General features: G+C 46.4%; 2 protein-coding genes and 1 long non-coding RNA gene across 12 annotated transcripts in view; 1 reads left to right on the forward strand and 2 right to left on the reverse strand.

Annotated features, from left to right (window-relative positions):
- MYO19 (myosin XIX) overlaps window positions 1-10,682 on the reverse strand; it is a 31,012-nt gene extending 20,330 nt beyond the window's left edge. For 2 of the 5 annotated variants that reach the window (XM_024573123.3, XM_053930763.1), the window contains exons 1-6: window positions 10,524-10,682; window positions 9,691-9,836; window positions 7,566-7,717; window positions 4,642-4,768; window positions 4,149-4,297; window positions 2,274-2,387 (exon numbers count right to left, since the gene is read on the reverse strand). In XM_024573123.3, coding sequence (XP_024428891.2) covers window positions 2,274-2,387; window positions 4,149-4,297; window positions 4,642-4,768; window positions 7,566-7,577 — 402 coding nt within the window. In that variant the 5' untranslated portion in view covers window positions 7,578-7,717; window positions 9,691-9,836; window positions 10,524-10,682. Of the gene's footprint in view, window positions 1-2,273; window positions 2,388-4,148; window positions 4,298-4,641; window positions 4,769-7,565; window positions 7,793-9,690; window positions 9,837-10,101; window positions 10,375-10,523 lie in introns of all 5 variants that reach the window. The other 3 variants (XM_071219348.1, XM_053930765.1, XM_053930764.1) reach the window with 3 other exon arrangements.
- PIGW (phosphatidylinositol glycan anchor biosynthesis class W) lies at window positions 9,848-14,098 on the forward strand. 6 transcript variants are annotated; one of them, XM_045182167.2, is made up of 2 exons: window positions 9,848-9,982; window positions 12,197-14,098. In XM_045182167.2, the coding sequence occupies exons 1-2, from the start codon at window positions 9,860-9,862 to the stop codon at window positions 13,715-13,717; spliced, it is 1,644 nt and encodes a 547-aa protein (XP_045038102.2). In that variant the 5' UTR covers window positions 9,848-9,859; the 3' UTR covers window positions 13,718-14,098. The 6 variants fall into 6 exon arrangements, with proteins under 6 accessions (XP_045038102.2, XP_045038103.2, XP_024428894.2 ...); XM_045182168.2 differs by having other exon boundaries at window positions 9,856-9,994; XM_024573126.3 differs by lacking the exon at window positions 9,848-9,982 and adding an exon at window positions 10,726-10,825.
- A 440-nt stretch (window positions 14,099-14,538) lies between these two features.
- Window positions 14,539-20,127, reverse strand: LOC123477936 (uncharacterized). Its single transcript, XR_006652978.3, has 3 exons — window positions 19,844-20,127; window positions 19,626-19,730; window positions 14,539-17,881 (listed from the first exon to the last, which is right to left on the reverse strand). It is a non-coding gene; the product is annotated as an uncharacterized lncRNA (long non-coding RNA).
- Window positions 20,128-20,150: the final 23 nt, after the last annotated feature.

Raw genomic sequence — 20,150 nt, forward strand, 5'->3', positions numbered from 1 at the left:
TAAAAGCTTTTGTAAAGAACAAAACAAATCACCATTTATGGATCGGGATTCTCCAAAGTAACACTCCAAAGAATATATAAGGAAAAAAAAACCTTCTAAATTTGAAAAGAAAACGATTCCTAACCTGAAATTGTAAAACCCAGCCAACATATCCAATCTGAGGCAGAATAAACATTTTCAGATGTGCAACAACTCAAACATTTGTCCTCCACTGAACCACTTTTTTCAGGACGCTACTAAAGAATGTTCTCATAAAAATAAGGCAGTAAGGAAGGAGGGAAGCCATGGATTCCAGCAGCAGGGGATTCACCGTGGCACAGAGGCCACTCTAGACCCCCAGAGGGAGGCAGAGAGCTTGCCGGGGGAGAGCTGCGAGGCAGGAGACCTAGCCAGCCACCAGTGCAGGGGGAGCAAATCAGAGAGCTCTAGGAAGGGCATCGAGAAGGAAAAAAAAACAGCCTGATGTACTTGCAGGTTGACGAGGCTGGAAAAGCTCTGGTAAGAAATTTCGTAATAACTTAGTAATAGACATACAGAAACTAAATCAGTGAAAAAAACGGGGGGATATTTTTTATTACTTTCCCTCACTTTATTGAGGGAAAGTAAAAAATGCTGTGAACAATATATACATTATTATAATACAGACACTGCATATTAAGTTAATTAGAAACCATGATAAAACTACCTATGGGTTTTGGGGGTAGGGAAATAGGACTAATCAGGGGTGTCAAACTCATTTTCACCGGGGGCCACATCGGCCTGGCAGTTGCTTTCAAAGGGCTGAATGTAATTTTAGGCCTGTCTAAATATAACTACTCCTTAACAGTTAAGTGAGTGGTTGGTGCTGCCGCCAGGCAGAAACAAGGTGCCAGGCCGGATAAAACAAGGTGGAGGGCTGGATTTGGCCTGTGGGCCTTGTGTTTGCCACCTGTGGACTAAATCCTCATCAAAGTAGGAAAAGATTAGTTCCAAAACTGAAAAAAAATCAGTGACTAACAATATAAGCATGCCATTTAGAAGTATGATAAAAACATGTGAAAGTAGCCAGAGAGGGTTGAGAGGTATGGGGCAGGGTTGCTGTTTTTCTTTGTAAGCCTTGTAGTATTGCTTATTTTTGAACTGTGCAACTATGCTAGTTGTTAAAAATAAGTTTAAAAAGCATACCAGGCCCAGGCCTTGACCACAGTGGCGGCTCAATAATGGGTTACTGCGCTCTGGTGGCATGCGTCTAGAGCCAAGTCAGCCTCAGCTCCCCAGAGGGACCATGGGCTTTGCACAGGAGCTGGACATCTGCCACTGCACTGGCCACCTTGATATAGCTCTGAAGATCCCCTCCTCACCCAAGTCCAAGTCCTCATCCCTATAGCTTACTGTCTTCATCTGTTTCCTTGTCTGTCTTTCTCAGTGGACTAAGAGCTGCAACGCCCCCACCCCAGCCTCCACTCCTCAGTGGCGAGCCGGGGCCTAGAATCTCATAGGTGCTCTTGAGCTCAGCAATTTTCTCGTGTGTGAGGGTAGACAGTGGGGGTTCATGGTCCACAGAATCCCCTGTGAAGGTGAGTTTTGTGGAAAGGGTGGGGTGGCTCGGTGAGACTCGGCAAGGAGGTAGCGAGGCCTGGGCTAGCAGCCTCCTCGACCAGCTGTGCAACTCCTCACCCATCCTTGTGCAACCTTCGGTCTCACCTGTTGTGGTTCTGCCACCCAGGGAGCCACATGATCACACCAGGAGCTTCTGGCCCAAGGCACTACCCCTGCCCTCCTGGGCAACGCAGAGGACGCAGGTGGGCTACTCCATAACCCCTTTCCCACGAGGCCCCCAGCTCCCTTTCGTGTCTATGTGCACTGGCTCACGGAACTCTCACAGAAGTCCCACGAGTTAGATGTTGTCTTCCCTCCTTGCTACTTTAGAGGAGAAAGAACCAAGGTGTGCAGAAGCTAAATCCCTTTCGGATGCTCCCCGAACCACTACGCTGGAGTCCCCAACAGCTGACTTGTGTCCATCAGTGTCAGAGCTGGGAGAGACCCACGATGAGAAAATGAAGGCATGGGGGGAGGGGTCACACCCGGAGTTACATCAGAGCTGGTGGAAGAGCCTGGCTTAGAGTCCTGCCTCCTGATTTCCTTTCCGGCTTGCCCGCCACTACGCACCGACTCCCCAATTAAGCCAGCCTGTCTGGGAGTGACATGGCAGCAATGGGCTCCATGGGGAACGACCCCACCTCTGCCCATCCAGACAGTCGTGAAGTTGACAGGTGGGGAATAGGTTCTCCTACCTTTCCAGCACCACTCTCTCCGCTGACAATGATAGACTGGTTGACAGGCTCCATCAGGCTCTTGACATTCCTGTAGGTCTGTTCACCCACAGTGAAGATGTGGGGCTTCAGTTTCTGAAACGTCGAGGGGTGAAAGGTCATGTGAGAGAATGCCTGTCTTCAAGGAACGGCTGATCCAATGATGGCTGAGATGAGGAGCCTGCCAATAGCGGGGCTAAGAGGCTTCCCCTGCAACAACTTCCTGGCTGTACCATGTCAGGCCCCATTGTGGGCCCCCGTGGTGGCTTTACCCACTCACCTTCTCTCAGTCTGGAGGCAGTGCTAGCCTCGAACTCTGTATCCTCCCGTTTTACCTTTTTTTTTAAGAATAATTTTATTTTTTTCTCCCATTTTATCTTTCTTTTTTAGATTTTATTTAATTTGGGGGGTGAGAGGGGAAAAGTGAGGAAGAGAAACAGCAATGTGCAAGGGAACATCGGTTGGTTGCTTCTCACACGTCCCCAACTGGGGACCTGGCTCACAACCCAGGTATGTGCCCTGACTGGGAATTGAACTAGCAACCTGCCCAAACCACTGAGCCACACCAGTCTGGGCCCCCAATTTATCTTCATAGTCTTGTTCTGCTCTTTAGTATTTGTTACTGTACTTTGCAGTTTGCAAAGAACTTTCTTTCAAGTTACTGCCAAAGAAGTCTGCATTAGTTGGATAGCTAACCCTATTTCATAGATGAGAAATCTGAGGTTCAGGGGGTTAAATAACCTTCCCAAGGCCACTCAGCAAGTAAATGCAGCTACTTGATTGCACCCCAAGCCACTGCTCTCCTCCTCACCACCGAATATTAACTGTCTTCAAGGTGCTAAGTATCCAGGTGGGCACTGGGGAAACAGAGGGGACTGTGACATGGCTTTTGCACTTAAGGACGCAGAGAGAGTATGATATACTGGCTCCCAGGCAGACTTCACAAGGATTCCACTTGGACACAACCACACAGGAGTTTTTGGAGGCCAGCGTGCCTGCACAATGCCTAGCCCGCCCAGCACTGCCCACCCACGATGGCCACCTACCCAGAGCTTCCTGAAGAGAGAAGGCACAGCTCTAGATGGTGTCAGAGCTGTCCCTCTCTCTTTCTGTTCTTGCCCCAGTCACTTCTCACCTGGACTATTTACAAAGTCTCCAGCTGTTCTCCCTGCCTCCTATCTCGCCTTCTTCAACACAACTCCCCCAACCTCCGGGGAAATTATCCCCACAGTGGGCTCCTCTCAGTCCCACCTGCACTCCTGACAAAGCAGCTTTGTGCACACCCTCTGCCTGCTGGGAGGCCTCAGACCCCTCACCACCAGCCTGGGACCTTCGTCTGTCTTCCGACCTCATCCACCGCCTCTCCCCCGCAGCCCCTTCCTGCCAGCAAGTCCGCTCTCGCCTCTTCCCAAACACAGTGCACTTTAACACCAACTCGTCTGTTCTCCACCTGCGCTGCCCCACCCTATCCCCATACGAATTTATTCCTCTCGGTAAAGATGAACTGGTGCTGAATTTTCTAGGGCAATCCTTATCGCGTGTAATTTTATCTTTTTCCTAAATGGTGGTGTACAAATAGACCTTTGTAAATCCTTTCCTATTAATAAATTCACACACAAGAAAACTTTGCCCTATGTCTGTTTTATGATCCAGACTCAATAAACAAGTGTTCATCATCCAGTGTGCACACTGTCACGTGTCCCAACTCCCCTGAGCTCCTGGTGGGCGGCGCCGAGGCATCAGCAGATTTGAAATGACTGCATGGCTGGTGAATAGATGGACGAGGACAGGGGCGCTGAAAGGAGGCCTAAGGGGAGGGAGGGGAGCCCTGAGGCCCGTGAAGTGGCTGAGTCTTACCTGGGGCTGAGGAGCAGCATGGTACTCTTGCATTAGCTCTGGTGAGTAGAGCTGAGGGATGGGCTTGAACGGGTTCAGAGCCACCAGGGTGCAGCCAGCATTGGTGTAGAAGGTGTCTGCCATGTACCGGGCCTGCAAACACCTCAGGACTGAGGCAGAGGTGCTTTTAGCAAACTCTGCCTCAAATGTAGACACGAGCACACACAGACATCCGCCTAACAGGGCTCTCTCTGCAATTAGCCAAGAGCCATTCAATCCCAGCAGCTCCCTGATGAATAGGTACAAGATCTAATTAAGATGAGTGCCAAATCTGGAGCAGAGTCTGTGCTGGGGAGCCCAGGTGCAGCTGCCAGGCAAGGTCTGAAGCAGCTCATCTGGCTCCAGGTCAGGAGTCCTGCCTGCCTTGGTCTGGCCGGGGGAAGCTGTGCCGAATGCCCACACCAGACCTCCTCCCTCTTGGAGACGGCACTTGCGAAGAAAGGGAGGCCCATACCTGTCTCCAGTGTCACAGGATTCACCTTGGTGAGGTCATCCAGCAGGTGCAATGGGGCCTCCTGGCCCAGGAACTCCTGCAGGTCTTCTCTGCCATGGGCATCAGGGCCTGAACCATGGCCATTCACCTGGGAGGGAATAACAGGGCCAGGAGAGCTGGAACCCAGACCAGGTGGCAGCGCTGGAGGGGTGGAGGCCTGTACAGTGGCAAGAAAACTGGCCTCTAGTATCACAGTCTGGTTGGGTTCAAATTTCAGTTTTGCCACTTCTTAGGTGTGTGAGCCTGGGTAACTTACTTAACCTCTCTGAGCCACAGTTTATTTGTAAATAAAAGAAAATAAAACCAGTTCACAGAGTTATTGGGAAGAAAAATAAGAAGTGTCATACAAAGCGCGCAGTCCTTAACACACAGTACATGGTAAATCAATAAAAGCTATTCCCTCTCCTATGCCGTGAGCTCCAGCTTCCAGGCTGGCCAGCTGCTAGTCTTACTGGGTCTAGCAGGGGTGGGGGCTGTGGTGGGGGGCCAGCTATAGGAGTATCGCAAAGGAAAAGAACCATGTTTGGGGCCTTTTTTAAAAAAAAAAAACATTCAACTTGACATGAAAAATTAGCTGTGAGGTAGGTAGCCTCATACCTTCAATACCTGCCTCTTAGGGCTTAAATTTAGTCTGGCTAATCACACAATTAGTTCCCTCTGCCCTGGGTCTACTACAGGGGCTCAGAAGTCAGATGAGGTCAAGAATGGGCTCGAAGAACAGGCCCTTTCTCTTTCTCCCTTGGCCATGCGTGATGCCAACACTTCCCACGTGTTTCTTCTCCCCATTTAACCTCTCGTCTCCCTGGGGCTGTAGGAAGGTCGGGTGGGGAGTAGGTGAGCACAGTAACCTGGCTGAAATCTGCTTTCGGAGGAAGGGGTCTGTGATAAGACGTGTGGTTTCCAGTGACACTAGTGAACCCTATAAGCTCAAACTCCTGAAGCCCAGGTGGCAGGTGTCATCTGAGAGACCCAGTAACAAGTTTCTTTCCAAAGATGTTGCCTCTGCTCTGGACTTGGGCCCACCCTGATGCACAAGGCAGAGTCCTGGCCTCCTGAATAAGTGCTGAGGTCAGAGCATGGCTGGGTCCATGTAAATCCCCCCGCTTTAGGGGTGAAACTCACTCATACACCCAGCCACAGTTTACGAACAGCTCTGATCCCTGGGTTTGAATGCTGGTTCCACCATTTACTCGCTGCATAATCTTATGTAAATTTCTTTATCTCTTTGCGCCTCGATTCTCATCTGTAAAATGAGAACGGTGGTAGCACCCACCTCATAGATGCTAATAAGCACATGAAGTATTTTAAAAAGGCACCAGGTATATACACCCCCCCCCAGCCCCAAATTAGCTAGTGTTATTCTTTTAAAAGCACTTCTTCTAATTGGGCAATAATGTATCAAGGGCCTTAAACCTACTTATGTCCCTTGAGCCTGCAATTCTGTTTGTAGAAAGTAATCCTATATAAAAGGCCATAAGAATGCTCAGTATATATATGAGCCATTTGCAACTGTAAAAACTGAAACCAACCTGAATTTCCAAATAGTAGATCGTACATAGTACATCCTTACAATGGAATAAAGGTCACAAAAATGTGATACCTTTAAATGTTTTAAAAAAATATATTTAGGTGGAAAAAAACCTAGGATATTCTCTAAAATGTTGGTTATCTCTGTAGTATAATTATGGGTAATTTTAATGTTCTCTTTGCTTATCCATATTTTCCGCATTGCTTATAATGAATGTGACCTTGAATAAGTCACTTAGTATCTCTAGCCTTATACCCAAAATAAGGACATGATAGCACTGTGTATAGTATATCTTTCTCGAGAACTAAACAAAATTGTACGTGTAAACTCCTTCCCATAGTGCCTACCACACAGCAAGGGCTCAATGCAGAGTAGCTGCTACTATGATTGTAATGAATTCTACAAACCATAAAGGGTTCAGAGAAGACAACTGTCCTGCCTGCTTCTCTCCAGCCTTCAAGCCTATTTCATGAGCCAAAAGGCTGGGAGAAGGTCAAGGGGCAGCGTCTACCGTGGCTCCCTTAAGGCTGGCTGGCCCCACACTCGGCTGTCGTGCTGAGTCTCAGGCACTTCCCTGACTAGGACTCCATTAGACAGACCATGAGCTTCTGGAGGGCAGATGTCATCTGAAACATCTTCCTCAGTCCAGTGCCTGGCACCACTTAGTAAATAAAAATCCAGCAATTATCTACTGGCATTCCCTCTGGACCAGGAGCTGCATGTGAAGGATGCTCTGAGTGTCAGATGAGGCTCCACAGTGAAGGGTGAGGTGGAATCCGGCCGGTTTTGTGTCCCAACAGCTACCCCTCATGCGCCCTGCGATGCATTCATCAGAATCCTTCTATATTTCCATGTTGGTCATCTTCTCCCACATTTTTGCAGACCGACCTCTTTGTCTGGGCTGCTTATTTATTTTCTTTCCCTACTTGGCTAATTCCTGCTTATTCTTTAAGGCTCAGCTTCAAGCAGACATTGTCAAGGACATCTCTCAGCTTCACCTCCTCTGGGAAGCCCCAGGCTTCCACTGTGCCTCGGGGCTTGCAGCGAGTCTCTCTGGACTTCCTCCCTGGTTCAGGCTCCTAGGGTCATCAAAAGTGCCCGCAGAATTCCCTTAACCGCCCCAGGGAAAAGAGCTAAAAATGACAACAGGAGGAATTCAAATTAGGTATCAGGAAGAGCCTCTTTACAACCAGTGAAAGGCACTGGAATGACTATCTGAAGAGAGGAAAGAAGAAAAACCTTTAGAGGTCTTTTCCTACCTTCCCATCAGGGCACTGAAACCTCATTCAGAAAAGGGGAAGATGGGAAGGTGCTTTAGGCGCTTTAGGGCCTGGCTTATCGGAGGGAGAGGTTTTACCTGCTGGAGCATCCTCCTTCAGTGCGGTCAGCCAGGGTTCTGGGTCGCAGGCACGAGGGGTGCTATCCACCTAGTCATGAGGACACAAACTGGGACATGGGTCCGGCAGAGGGCTCAGTTCTGGAGGAATCTCAGATGAGTCACTCCAGAGCCTATGGCATGAGAGAGAAGACAAGGGCCACACATAGGTGAGGGCTTCTCCAGGTGACTCACTCCTGCTCCTGTCACTAAACAGAGAGACCGAAATGAGAACCAGAGAGAGACTGGGCAGACAGGGAGAGTCTTTCCTGTTTCCTGCCAATTAGGGAACAGCGGAAACTTTTACAAGAGCTCCTGGAGGCTCCCTGGGCTCCTCCAGGGCTAGTTTTACTGCAGGGGTTTGGGGTGGGGTTGCAAATCTGGGTCGGTGTGATGCTGAGAATGAAGACACTGGGAGACAGAGAAGCCTGGTGCTCCGTCCTCTCCACTGGACAGAAACATCCTATTTTGGGACAGCCAGTAGTTGCTGGGGTGGAAGGCTGAAGACAACTAGATGCTCCAGGAAGAGAAAGCGCAGCTCAGTCTTTTACAGGTAAGTCACATCACCTTCCTGGCCCAGTTTGATTCCTCATCTTGCAAATGTAGGTAGTAAAATCTACCTCACATGGAGTCGCTGTGAAAGTCAATGAGGTCGTGGATTGAAAGCACCGCACAAAGTACAAATCTGAATATTCACTCAGAGGGGAATATTGTTAGTACAATTAACAATACTTGGGGGCACTGAGCAGGTGGAACACTCCGGTGTCAACTTTAAGATGAGAATTTCAGAGGAAGGGAATCCATCTGAGAGAGGGGGTGTTGTGAGGCTGGGTATAGGCCAATCTCTGAAAAACTGTAACGGACCCCCAGGCTCAGAATTTCCCAGGCCACAGGCTGCCCCAGCAAGGCGAGGTGAGAATGAGTGGTGCCTGCTGTGGATTAATCTTGGTGGAGACTTTCTTTTTTTTAAACATTTTTTAAAAAGAGTTTTTAAAATTTATTTTTAGAGAAAAGGAAAGGAAGGGAAAAAGAGAGGGAGAGAAACATCGATGTGTGAGAGATACATCTCGCATGCCCCCAACTGGGGACCTGACCCACAACCCAGGCATGTGCCCTGACTGGGAATCAAACCGGTGATCTTTTGGTTCACAGGCTGGCACTCAATCCACTGAGCCACACCAGCCAGGTGACGTTCTTGAGACTTTCTTGAGGCTCTAAATACATCTAGTCTTTGAAACAACTTAGGAATAGGAACTTACTTTCTTTTTTTCCCAAGAGTTTTATTTATTTATTTATTTATTTTTAGAAAGAGGGAGAGAAACATCAATGTGTGGTTGCCTCTCACGCTCCCCCTGCTAGGGACCTGGCCTGCAACCCAGGTGTGTTCCCTGACTGGGAATCGAACTGCCACCCTTTGGTTCACAGGCCTGTGCTCAATCACTGAGCTACACCAGCCAGGAGGAATAGGAACTTTCATGGAACATGAAAAATGAACAATTCGGGCAGAGAAGGGAATCAGGACTGTGTCGGACACATTCACCCTGAACGCTGACTGTATCTTGTCCACGGGACTGCTATGCAAAGGGCTCTGGAAAACTCAAGAACAAAACTCCCTCAACTGGAAGCTTCTCTGAGAGAGGACCAGAGACGAAGCGCTAGAGGTTGTGAGGTTAGAACCCAAAGCTCATGCCCCCTTGGATGTAGATCACTAGAGCTCCTTAAGCTTTATTTCCTCATTTTCAACCTTCACAGCGACTCCTTGTGAGGTAGATTTCACTACCTCCATTTGCAAGATGAGGAATCAAAGTGGGCCAGGAAGGTGATGTGACTTACCTGTGAACAACTTAGCTGCGCTTTCTCATCCTGGAGCATCTAGTTGTCTTCAGCCTCCCACCCCAGCAACTACTGGCTGTCCCAAAATAGGATGTTTCTGTCCAGTGGAGAGGACGGAGGACCAGGCTTCTCTGTCTCCCAGTGTCTTCATCCTCCGCTCAACACTGACCCAGAAGATATGCAGCCCCACCCCAAACCCCTGCCGTCTGCAAAAAGGAACACTAATATCCAGACCTCACAGGGCAGAGTTCACGATCAAATCGGCTAATAGTACCTGTGAGAGCTGCTTGCCAATGTTGGTTATAACATGAAACGTCAGAGTCAAGTCAGGTTAGAGCGGGTTTTCTCCAGTCCTCCCAGCTCTTGCTCCCAGTCGGCTTCCCGGTTACCAGCCGAGGAGTTCTGGAAAGGGTGTGACCACTGTGGGCAGGAGGGAGCAGGTAATGAATAGAAACACCAAGTCAAAGCAAGACAAGTGCCAACCTGATCACCAGCTCCTCCTCCTCCCCAGCCTCGGGTTCTTTCTCCGCTCGGAGGACAGTGGGAGGGAAGACCAGAAGAGCCGGGTAAGGGTCTAGGTAAGCCTAGCCGACTCCGTCCAGAGGTTCCGGGCGGGAACCGGGGACCCCGGGTGTTGGTGAAGTGCCCGCCGGGACCAGGGCTGGGATGCCGCTCCTTGAAGCACCTGGCACGGGGAGAGTATGTCCTTCCCGGGAAGGTGGACGTGACCCCAGCCAAGGGCGCGGCTTCCCCGACGCCTCCCGGAGCCAGCCGCCCCCTCACTGACCCCTCGGTAGGGCCAGGAGAGGACCAGCGGCTGGGATCCAGCCTGCCAACTGGGACTTTCCCCCCACTGCGGGTCGCCAGCTGCAGGCAAGGTGGAAAGGTGGAGGGTGAGCATGAAAGGTCCTGGTTCATGAAAGGTCCTGGTAAGGGCCGGGAGCCAGGCTACCTCGTCCTGGGATACGAGAGGATCCAAAAAAAAAAAGAAGAGAAAGGGCAGGGAAAATGCCCCCTTTTCCCCCAGCGCTCCGGAGGCAAACCGGCCTCCGCTGCCCCTTCGGGGTCACTGAAGGGCTTCGGACCGGGGCTGGGGGTGGCACTCACCGATCCCACGGCCAGAGCCGCCGAGCGTGAGGCCCCCGCTGGAAAGGCGGGCAGTCCGGGTGGGGCGGCGGGAAGAGCCCGTGGAGCGGAGGGAAGAGGAGGGGCAGGAACGACCCGGGGAGAGAAAGCCCAGACTGCGGGCTCGCACCCCGCCGCCCCGCTCTAAGCTAAGTGGCGGGGACTGGCCGGCTCCTCCCCCAGGGCGGTGCCTGCGTACCCGGCGCGCGGCGCACGTGGTCCGCCTGGGATGCGGGGTTCCCGAGTTGTGGGCTCCACGGGGGACAAAACTTTGAGAGCCTGGGGTAAGGTGGGAGTGCAAGGGAGGCCCCCGGTATTCTGGTGGGAGAGGCGCGGAAGGCAGTGTCTCCTGAGCCATTTACTGGGCTGTGGAGTCTCTCAGTAGGGGCCTCCTGGGCCGAATCTCGCTCCGGGCTCTCTGACCCCATCCCTCTGATAGGCCTCGTCCTGGGGTCTGAGCAGTGGTACCGCGCGTGAGGCGCCTTTTCCACTCCTGGCTCCTCTGATGGGCCGGCCCACAGCCACGAGCCGGGAGGACCTGGGCTGCGCAACCCCATGCTAGAGATGGCGTGGGGAGCCGGCGGGGCGTGGGAAACCAGCACCGCCCAGGGTCGCGTAGGCGCGGAACCCGCCGGCCGGAAGCGCAGGCCGCCCCGCGTTGGCCGGAAGCGCCTCTCGGGAGGCGGAAGCTGCTTGCTGCCTAGTCGCCCGGCGGGTGCGGTGTAAGCTGGGCGGCGGGGCCGCTTGGCGGCCCGACCAACGCAAAGTGCTCTGTGCCGAAGGGCGCAGAGACCAGCCAGTGCATGGGAGGTATAAGGCGCTGACGCGGTGGTGGAAAAGGGCTTTTATTAAAAGGCCAGCCGATCTATTTGTTACCGTGAAGTATTGTTCCTTGGCCCAGACAGGTCATCCATACATTCATTTGTTCAACGTACTTCGTGTTCGGTCGACAGATGTGTTTTTCGTGTGTGCCGCTTTCCAGGCATTGATATGTGGCAGAGAGGCGTTTTATATCCTTTGAAATTAACAACTAACACTAGTATGCGCTATACACTCCCCCCTCCCCCCCGCCATTCGCATCCATTCTTCCTACCTACACCTAACATGAAATTTGGCTCTTTGTAAATGTAAGAAGCAGCCTGGGGCTCGGGAGGTCACCGCAGGACTCAAATTGTACCAGAGGCAGTAGTTTCAGGGTCTCTGAACAGAAACCAAGGCCCCAACTCCAACGTGTACTTGGATACCTTCTCTGCCCCTGTCCCTCTTCCCATCTTTCAGGTTTCACTTAAAGGTCATTAGTTTATGTGTATTCAATTTTCACTACATAATCTTAATGACATACTGTGTTGTAATAGGAGTTTCTATGAGGTGGTGATTCCATTCTCAGGGTTTATATCCCAAATGCACTTTCTTTGTGTATCTGCTTTATATGTCCTAAAAATAAAACTTTTTAACCTGTAATTTCATGCTGTTAGTGTGACATTCTTATCCTAATGTGTTAAGTGTTAGGCTTCTTCCCCTAGTCCTTCCCACAAGTCTTAGGTGCTACTCTAAAATCTAAGAGTAAGAGTAAAATTAAGTCAGGTACATATATATGCCAATTCCACAAGAACATTGTTTTCCACAAATGCATTTCTTTGCTCTCCTTTCCACAGGAAGACGAAAAAATGTCTCAAAAGCAGATGAAAGAAGCTTTTGTCAGTAACCACAATGGAACCAGCGTGCTAGAAGTTACCCAGGGCTTGTGCGTGCCTGTGCTCTGTATCCTGTGCAGAGGGCTCCTGATCATTCTCTCGCAGCTCTCGCGTTCTTCACATACCTGGAGAGCTCGGTTCTTCATTGACTTCGTTTTCCTCATAGTTCCCCTGGTGACCACTCTGACCATTTTGTCTTCATTTATCTACCTTGAGCACATCGCCGTAATTATCTTTGGGGCAGGGCTATTCTACCACCTATACTGCCGGAGAACTTGCTATGCCAGAATGCCTGTCCAGAAAATCCTTGAAAAGTTCTTAAAAATTAGTCTAGAATCAGAATACATTCCAGCCATCTCCTGTTTCCGTGTAATTAACAGCACATTTACTGCTGTTGCCATTTTAGCTGTGGACTTCCCACTTTTTCCCAGAAGATTTGCCAAAGCTGAGCTCTATGGCATAGGAGCAATGGATTTTGGAGTAGGAGGTTTCGTTTTTGGGACTGCAATGGTTTGTCCAGAGATTAGGAAAAAATGTATGCAAGGGTCCAAATTTTATTATTTTACAAAGTCATTGTACTCTGTTTGGCCATTGGTCTTCCTAGGAATGGGACGATTAATCATCATAAAATCCATTGGCTACCAGGAACATATAACTGAGTATGGAGTTCACTGGAACTTTTTCTTTACCTTAATAGTTGTGAAATTGATAACATCACTGCTTTTGATTTTCTTCCCCCCAGATAAGTCTTGGGTTGTGGCTGTCAGTATTACTGTATTATACCAGCTAGCCCTTGACTTCACCCCATTGAAAAGGGTGATTTTGTATGGTACTGATGGCAGAGACACAAGGGTTGGTTTCTTCAATGCCAACCGAGAAGGAATCATGTCTACCTTGGGGTATGTAGCAATACACATGGCTGGTGTGCAAACAGGGTCATATGTGCTTAGAAAAAGATCACACGTCAAAGACTGGACAAAAGTAGCATGTTGTATTCTACTCACAGCTATTAGCCTCTTTGTATCTCTTTACATAGTTCAGGTAAACGTAGAAAAAGTATCTCGAAGAATGGCCAATTTAGCCTTTTGTATTTGGATAGTTGCTTCTAGCCTAATCCTTCTCAGTAGTTTATTAATGGGTGATATAATTTTGAGTTTTGCCAAATTTCTAATTCAAGGGGCTGTAGTACCATGTTCTTGGAAACTTATCCAGTCTCCAGCTACAAATAAAAAGCATTTAGAAACTCTAGTGTCTGAAGCTGAAAGAAAGAAACCCAGTCTTTGTTTAATCACAGCTATAAACAGAAACCAGTTGATTTTTTTCTTGCTGTCAAATGTAACAACTGGCCTAATCAACCTGATGGTAGACACATTGCACAGCAGCACCTTGTGGGGCTTATTTGTGCTCTGCCTCTATATGGTTACCAACTGTTTCGTTACGTATGTGCTACACTTGCAAGATAAGACTATAAAATTCTGGTGATCAAAAGGCAGTGGATGTGTGTGATCGAGCTATTAATGAGGAAGAATATACATACTAAATGTGAAGAAAAGGGGTTTTTGGCAATCCAGTGTTAACTGTATTTTCTTAAACTGAGTTTCAATCCTCTATAATAATAGTGAGGCTTAATATCTTAATGTATCTCTGGACTATGTAAAACAAGCTAATAGAGAAGAACCAAAGTGTTGTGTCTTGTTAGAATCTTGTTTCAGAATTTTAAAGGAATTGTGTTTGTAGTTGTGACACTGGAAGATTGGAGGGTGGGAGAAAGGTTTTTTATTCTCTAAGATCATCTTATATCATTCTTTATTTTTTATTGTATGTATTTTATAATATTTACATTAAAACTGTGAATTGTGGAAATGTCGGCAGCTCTTTACTGAATTTTAATCTTTTAAAAAAGCCTAAATATGAGAAAGCAAGTGTTTAAAATCAAATACACATATACTATTAAAGTCAGAAAACAGTAAAATGCTTCAAAGAATAGACAGAATTATGTGATGTAGTTAACATGGTAAACTTGGGACTAGTTCATTTTTTTTTTAGCCTACTAAGTACCAAAGCTCCTGGTATCTTCGTACTTGCAATCTTGTGGGAGAAACACATTAAACAACTTTTATAAATTGTGTTGTCAATGAAATACAGGTTGTCAAGTGGCAAACCAAGAACTGACCTGGCAGAGTCAAGAATATTTTCCCCAGAGATGGTATTTACTTTGAGCCACAGCTGATGGGTAGGATAAATTGCTGTTTGTGTGTCTAGGGCGTGGGGGGCCAAGTGCTGGTAAGAGAAGGGATAAATAACAGGAATCTAGGAGTATGAATCCCTCAGAAAAGGTCCTGAGTTACAAGGGCACATCGCACATGGTGGAAATTAAAGGAAACGTGAGCTCAGAAAAAGAGTAATGAGCTAGGGAGGCAGGCAGGGGCCATATCAGGCATGCCTTACCTACCATGTTAAGGGGAAAAAGAACCAGTGAGAAAATCATCAAGTACCTAGTCTAACAACAAAACTATAGCTATATAGGCCCTGGCCTGGTAGCTCAGTTGGTTGAAGCATTGTCCTGATACACCAAGGTTGTATGTTCAATTCCTGGTCAGGGCACATACAAGAATCAAGCAATGAATGCATAAATAAGTGAAACAACCAACCAATGTTCCTCTCCCCTCCCTCTATCTCTGCAAAATCAGTAAAATAAAAAATTCTTTTAAAAACCATAGCTATAGGAAGTTTTAATATCCTACAGAGCTTGAGTCTTTTAAAGACTCTTAAGTTCTTAAGCAGAACTTTGAAACTGCTGTTTGAAATCTAAGATTTAAAAAACAAATATTAATTGATTTTAGGGAGAGAGAGAAACATCAATGTGTCGTTCCACTTACTAACGCGTTCACTGACTCCTGCTGCCATGACCAGGGATCGGACTGGCAACCCTGGGGTATCGGGATGACGCTCGAACAAACAGCCACCTGGCCTGGGCTAAACAAAAAATTTTGTTTCCGATTCTAATGTTCCTTGTATATTGTTTAAAGTGGGTGAAAAGAAAAGTCAAACTATGCTGTATACCTGAAACTAATACAAAATAATATTAAATGTAAACTGTAATTGAAAAAATTAAAAAGAAAACAAGAAAATTAAAATCTGCCTTTCTATAGTCCATTCTGTTTTCAAGTAAAAATCTTTATTGCTGTGACAAGGATAAGATGTTCAAGGTAATTTTATATTTGGTAAACAATCTGGATTGTTTGTAGGTAGAACCTCCTCTAACATTAAATGGTGGATTTGCTGTTAGTTTTAGTTCAACTAAATTAGTTCAGTTTAACTAAACTAATTCGTTCAAAATCAGTTTTATTCCCTGATTTGTTAGATGACTATTTTACTAATTTACTTCAGTTTGTTACATTGATGATGGCTAGTTTAGTATTTATGTGCCATTTTATATTTGCTAAGTAGGATACATTATATCTGGAGGTAATCTGTTAATGAAAGGAATTTTCCCCTCAAATCAGTATATTGAACGGTTATATAGTTATAAGAACAAAAATTACATTTTCCGTGAAAAGACTTGAAATTTAATAAGATTGTAAGTATGTGAACTAAGCATGACTAGGAAAGGTGATTGGTCTTCCTGCTAATCACAGTGCTGATCCCCCACGATTTATCTGTTCAAAGTCTTCAGGGGAGGGCTGTGAGGCCCTCTAGATTCTCAGCCCTCCTTCAAATAAAGGTAATTTAAAGTAGGTAATTTAAATAAAGGTAATTTAAAGTAGGTAATTTGATGACTTAATGAATATGTGGTCTGCTGCTGCTTGTCATTAACTGCTCCTTCGTCCTTTTCTAGGTCATAAATATCTCAGTAAGTTTATGTCTCACAATTATACATACTGAATCATAACTTAAAAGAACAAAGTGTTTTATGTGTTTTCCACCTCCAATTAGGATATTCATGTAAGAGAAAGCTAATGAAATAGCATTCATAACCAGAATTAGTAAAAAAGATCCTTCTGACTTGATTCTACCTTCTGAAGAAAAAGAGACCATTCAACAAAGATTTATTGAGCTCCAATGTGCCAGGTACAGGTAAGTCCAGGGAAACAACAGAAGAAAGACAAAGGTCCCACCTTCAAAGGGCTTACATTTTAACTTGTGGACATTATTTTCCCTTTAAAAAAATGTAAGTGGGGCCCTGGCTGGTGTGGCTCAGTGGACTGAGTGCCGCCTGCAAACCGAAGGGTCATCAGGTCGATTCCCAGTCAGAGCACATGCCAGGGCTGTGGGCGGGTCCATGGTTGGGGCTGTATAAGAAGCAACCAGTGTCTCTCTCTCATACTGTTGTTTCTCTCCCTCTAGTTCTCCCTTCCCCTCTAAGAATAAATAAAATATTAAAAAAAATGTAAGTGGGGAAAATGTGTATCTATTTTTGATAGACAACAATCTCCCACTGTTAACTCATGAAAAAGAAAATCCAGATTTGGACAACTATGGTAATTTAAATAGCATTGTTAATATTTTAAAAAAATATTTACTTACTTATTTTTAGAGAAAGGAGAAGGGAGAAAGAGGGAGAGAAACATCACTGTGTGGTTGCCTCTGGTGCGCCCCCAACTGGGGACCTGGCCTGCAACCCAGGCATGTGTCCCTGACTGGGAATCCAACCGGTGACTCTTTGGTTTGCAGGCTGGTACTCAATCCACTGAGCCACACCAGCCAGGGCCTCTGTTGTTAATTTTACCATGTAAAGCAACATGGTTAATATAGTGACAATTATGATTAAATCAATTTTCTTTTCAAGTATCAATATTTGAGGACAGAAAAGGGAGAGGGAAAGAGAAGAAAAAAATACGTTTAATCTGGTCTAAGACTTTATCCTATGAGCTTCTGAAAGTGACTTTCATTTTACACAATTATAAACAGGCGACATCTACCTCATATACATAAAGAGCTTTGTGTTTAGATGACAACCAGTTTTATTTTTATTGTACATCAATGATATATAAATCATACAAAAACATATTTTGCTCCCTAGGAGTTTATGTATAGTCTATGAAGATAAATAATAAGGAATAAATCAGTACTCTTCATTTCTTTTCAACCTAGATAGCTTCGAAAATAGTCCTATGTCATTTATACCTGATTTTTGTAGCTGGCTCTCACACACTGGGGATCTGTATAAGAAGAAAAACGGCATTTTGCTGATAATTTATCACATCTCTATCACTTCAAGTGTTCTTTATTAGGTAACAGCAAAATGTCCTCCACTGTTGACTGCTTTCTCCTTCCTGACATTTCAAATCCTTCCACCATGACCTTCACAATGCCAATATTGAGATTTAAAAATAGGCAACATCGGGCTTTTTTATATAGTAATGACTTACTTTGTCAATTAGAGGCGCACTCTCTAGAGGCAGGTATTTAGTCATGAAGTAGCTGCTGCAGCGCTGCTGCCTACAGCTGCAGATGGACAAACTGGAAATATTAATAAAAACGGGCCCCGACTGGTGGGGCTCAGTGGGCTGAGCATTGTCCTGTGAACCAAGGGGTCACCGCTTAATCCCCTGTCAGGGCATGTGCCTGGGTTGTAGGCCAGGTCCCAGGTTGGGGGCGAGCAAGGCGCAACCAATTGATGCTTCTCTCCCTCTCTTCCCGTCTCTAAAAATAAATAAATAAAATCTTTTTAGAAATTAAAAGAAAAAAGAAAAATGAGTGCCTGTTGTAAAACTAAGATACATAGTTAAAACTTCTACAAATTGTTTTGCAATGAAATAATTTTTTAAACATTTTCCCTCAGTATGATTTTATAATATGATTTTATCGTATTTGTATCACCAGGCTATCACCTTAACCTTGTGAGAAAGAGCAAGTTAGCTGGCAAATTATCCACCTTTTTAGCTTTATAAATATTTATTGAATACCTACAGCATGTGAAGCATTGTCCGAAGATAGTAAGCATTGTGCTCGGTAAGCATTTTTATGTCTGTAGACATAAAAAACATTCAAATCAGATAAAGTAAACTCAGATGGAAAGAGATGGTTGTAGTTTCCTTATGTTTTATATTTGGATTTTAAAGCCTTTTATAAGTTAGATTTAAATCCCCATTTAAATACTTTGTTCTTTGCTAGTACCGTATGTGCTCAGTTACAAAAAGTTATTAAAATTAGCACCTATATATTGAGCTTGCTACTTTCAATGTCCTTTACTAACCATAATCCAAAGAAAGTTTAAAAGGTAGCGTGGGCCGGGTCTCAAGTTGGTTAGAGGGTTGTTCCAATATGCCAAGGTTGCGGCTTTCATTCCCCGTCAGGGCACATACAAGAATCAATCAATGAGTGCACAAATAAGTAGAACAACAAATCGATGTTTCTCTCTCTAAAATCAATAAATAAAAAAGCTTTTTAAAGGTGCAAAATAGTCACATTAATCAAGTCTCTATAGGAGCACCTTTAGATCCTAAAAACCACAGTATTCTTTTTTCCTTAGGAGTGTTTTTACAGAAACACAAGGTTCTCTAAAAATGTCCAAGCTTTCGCCACGTAGTCTAACCTGTCAGAAGCTGCATGCACATCCTGGATGCTCACGGGATTTAAGCTAACAACCACACTGTTTTGCTCTCCCAACAGGGCCACAAGACATAAATACTTACTGGCTAATCACACTTTGGGACTTAACAATGGTTCTTCCACCCCAACAGTGACCACACAATATCTCAAGTCAACATGGCTAAGGATGCACTATGTGAATCTCTAACACTGTATGTGATGACTAAAGTATTTTTAATTGAAAATTTTTCTTAGAGAGAGGAAGGGGGAGAGGGCGGGTGAAGGGGATAGAGGGAGGAGAGAAGGAACATCGACCTATCATTGGTTGTTTCCTACATGTGCCCTGATCAGATCGAACCCGCAACCCTGGCGCATAGAGACGACGCTCCAACCAACTTGGCTACCTGGCCTGGGCAACCAAAATATTTTTAAAGGTCAGTATCACAGCTCTACCTATTCTCCCAGGAAACATATCTGTTATCAGGATTAGGTAGTTGTAAAAGCAGCAAATGGATTTATCCTTAAAATTGGCAGACTTTCCCTAGGCAAAATACTTCCCAACAATTATTTTGGCTTTACAACAGGTTTTCAAAGTCTTCAAGGTCGGAACTGAGTACATGGTGGCACGCGAGTATAAGTGAATTGTCTTTAAAACAGCTCCGCTTCTTAGGAGAGGGTGAGAGGGAAGGGCCTTTGGCCAGTACCAGTACTTTGCCCAAGGGAACTAGTGTCCTGAGTTCCTAAGTTAACATTAACCCGGCCCAAGAAGTTTCGCTGGTTAGGGAGCATACACAAGCCACTCTACACATAGTCTTGCCTCTATGTGTAACAACAACAATAACAAAAATGTCAGCACTTAAGAATTGCCTCCTCGGCGGTATCTCAACGCAGTTTGTCTGGGAAGCAGTGATGCGGCTGGCTCCTGGTTAATCTGAGTGTCTGGGAAAGCCACGTCCAGTACCTGGAAACCAAGCCCAGAGTTTGTTTCTTATCCCGTAGATACCCGTCTCCCTTACCCTTACTCCCGCCTTTGGCTGTCACTGACTTCGAAAGCCTCAGCTCCTTCCCACTTACCCAGGTCCTCACTGGGCCTCGACCCTCGCGTGGGCCCTGACTCAGCTCGGCTTGACTCCCTTCGCCCCTCGGCCCTTGGGAGAGCTGTTTCGCGGCCCGCGCGTCAGGGGCCTGAGGTTTGGGTGTACTCAATCATTCTCAGCAGTCCTGTTTTTAACTTATTTGAGTATCTAGACTCGGGGTAGGGCACCGATCACCTGGTTCCAGGGGACGTGGCGGAAACCCCACCCCCGCCGCTACGGTTTTGAAAGCGACCTGGCAGGGGCGTTCTGCAGTCTCGCGAGAGGAGGCGGAGCCCCGCCCGACG

This window comes from Desmodus rotundus, chromosome 9 (genome assembly GCF_022682495.2).
Source record: "Desmodus rotundus isolate HL8 chromosome 9, HLdesRot8A.1, whole genome shotgun sequence".
NCBI lineage: Eukaryota > Metazoa > Chordata > Mammalia > Chiroptera > Phyllostomidae > Desmodus > Desmodus rotundus.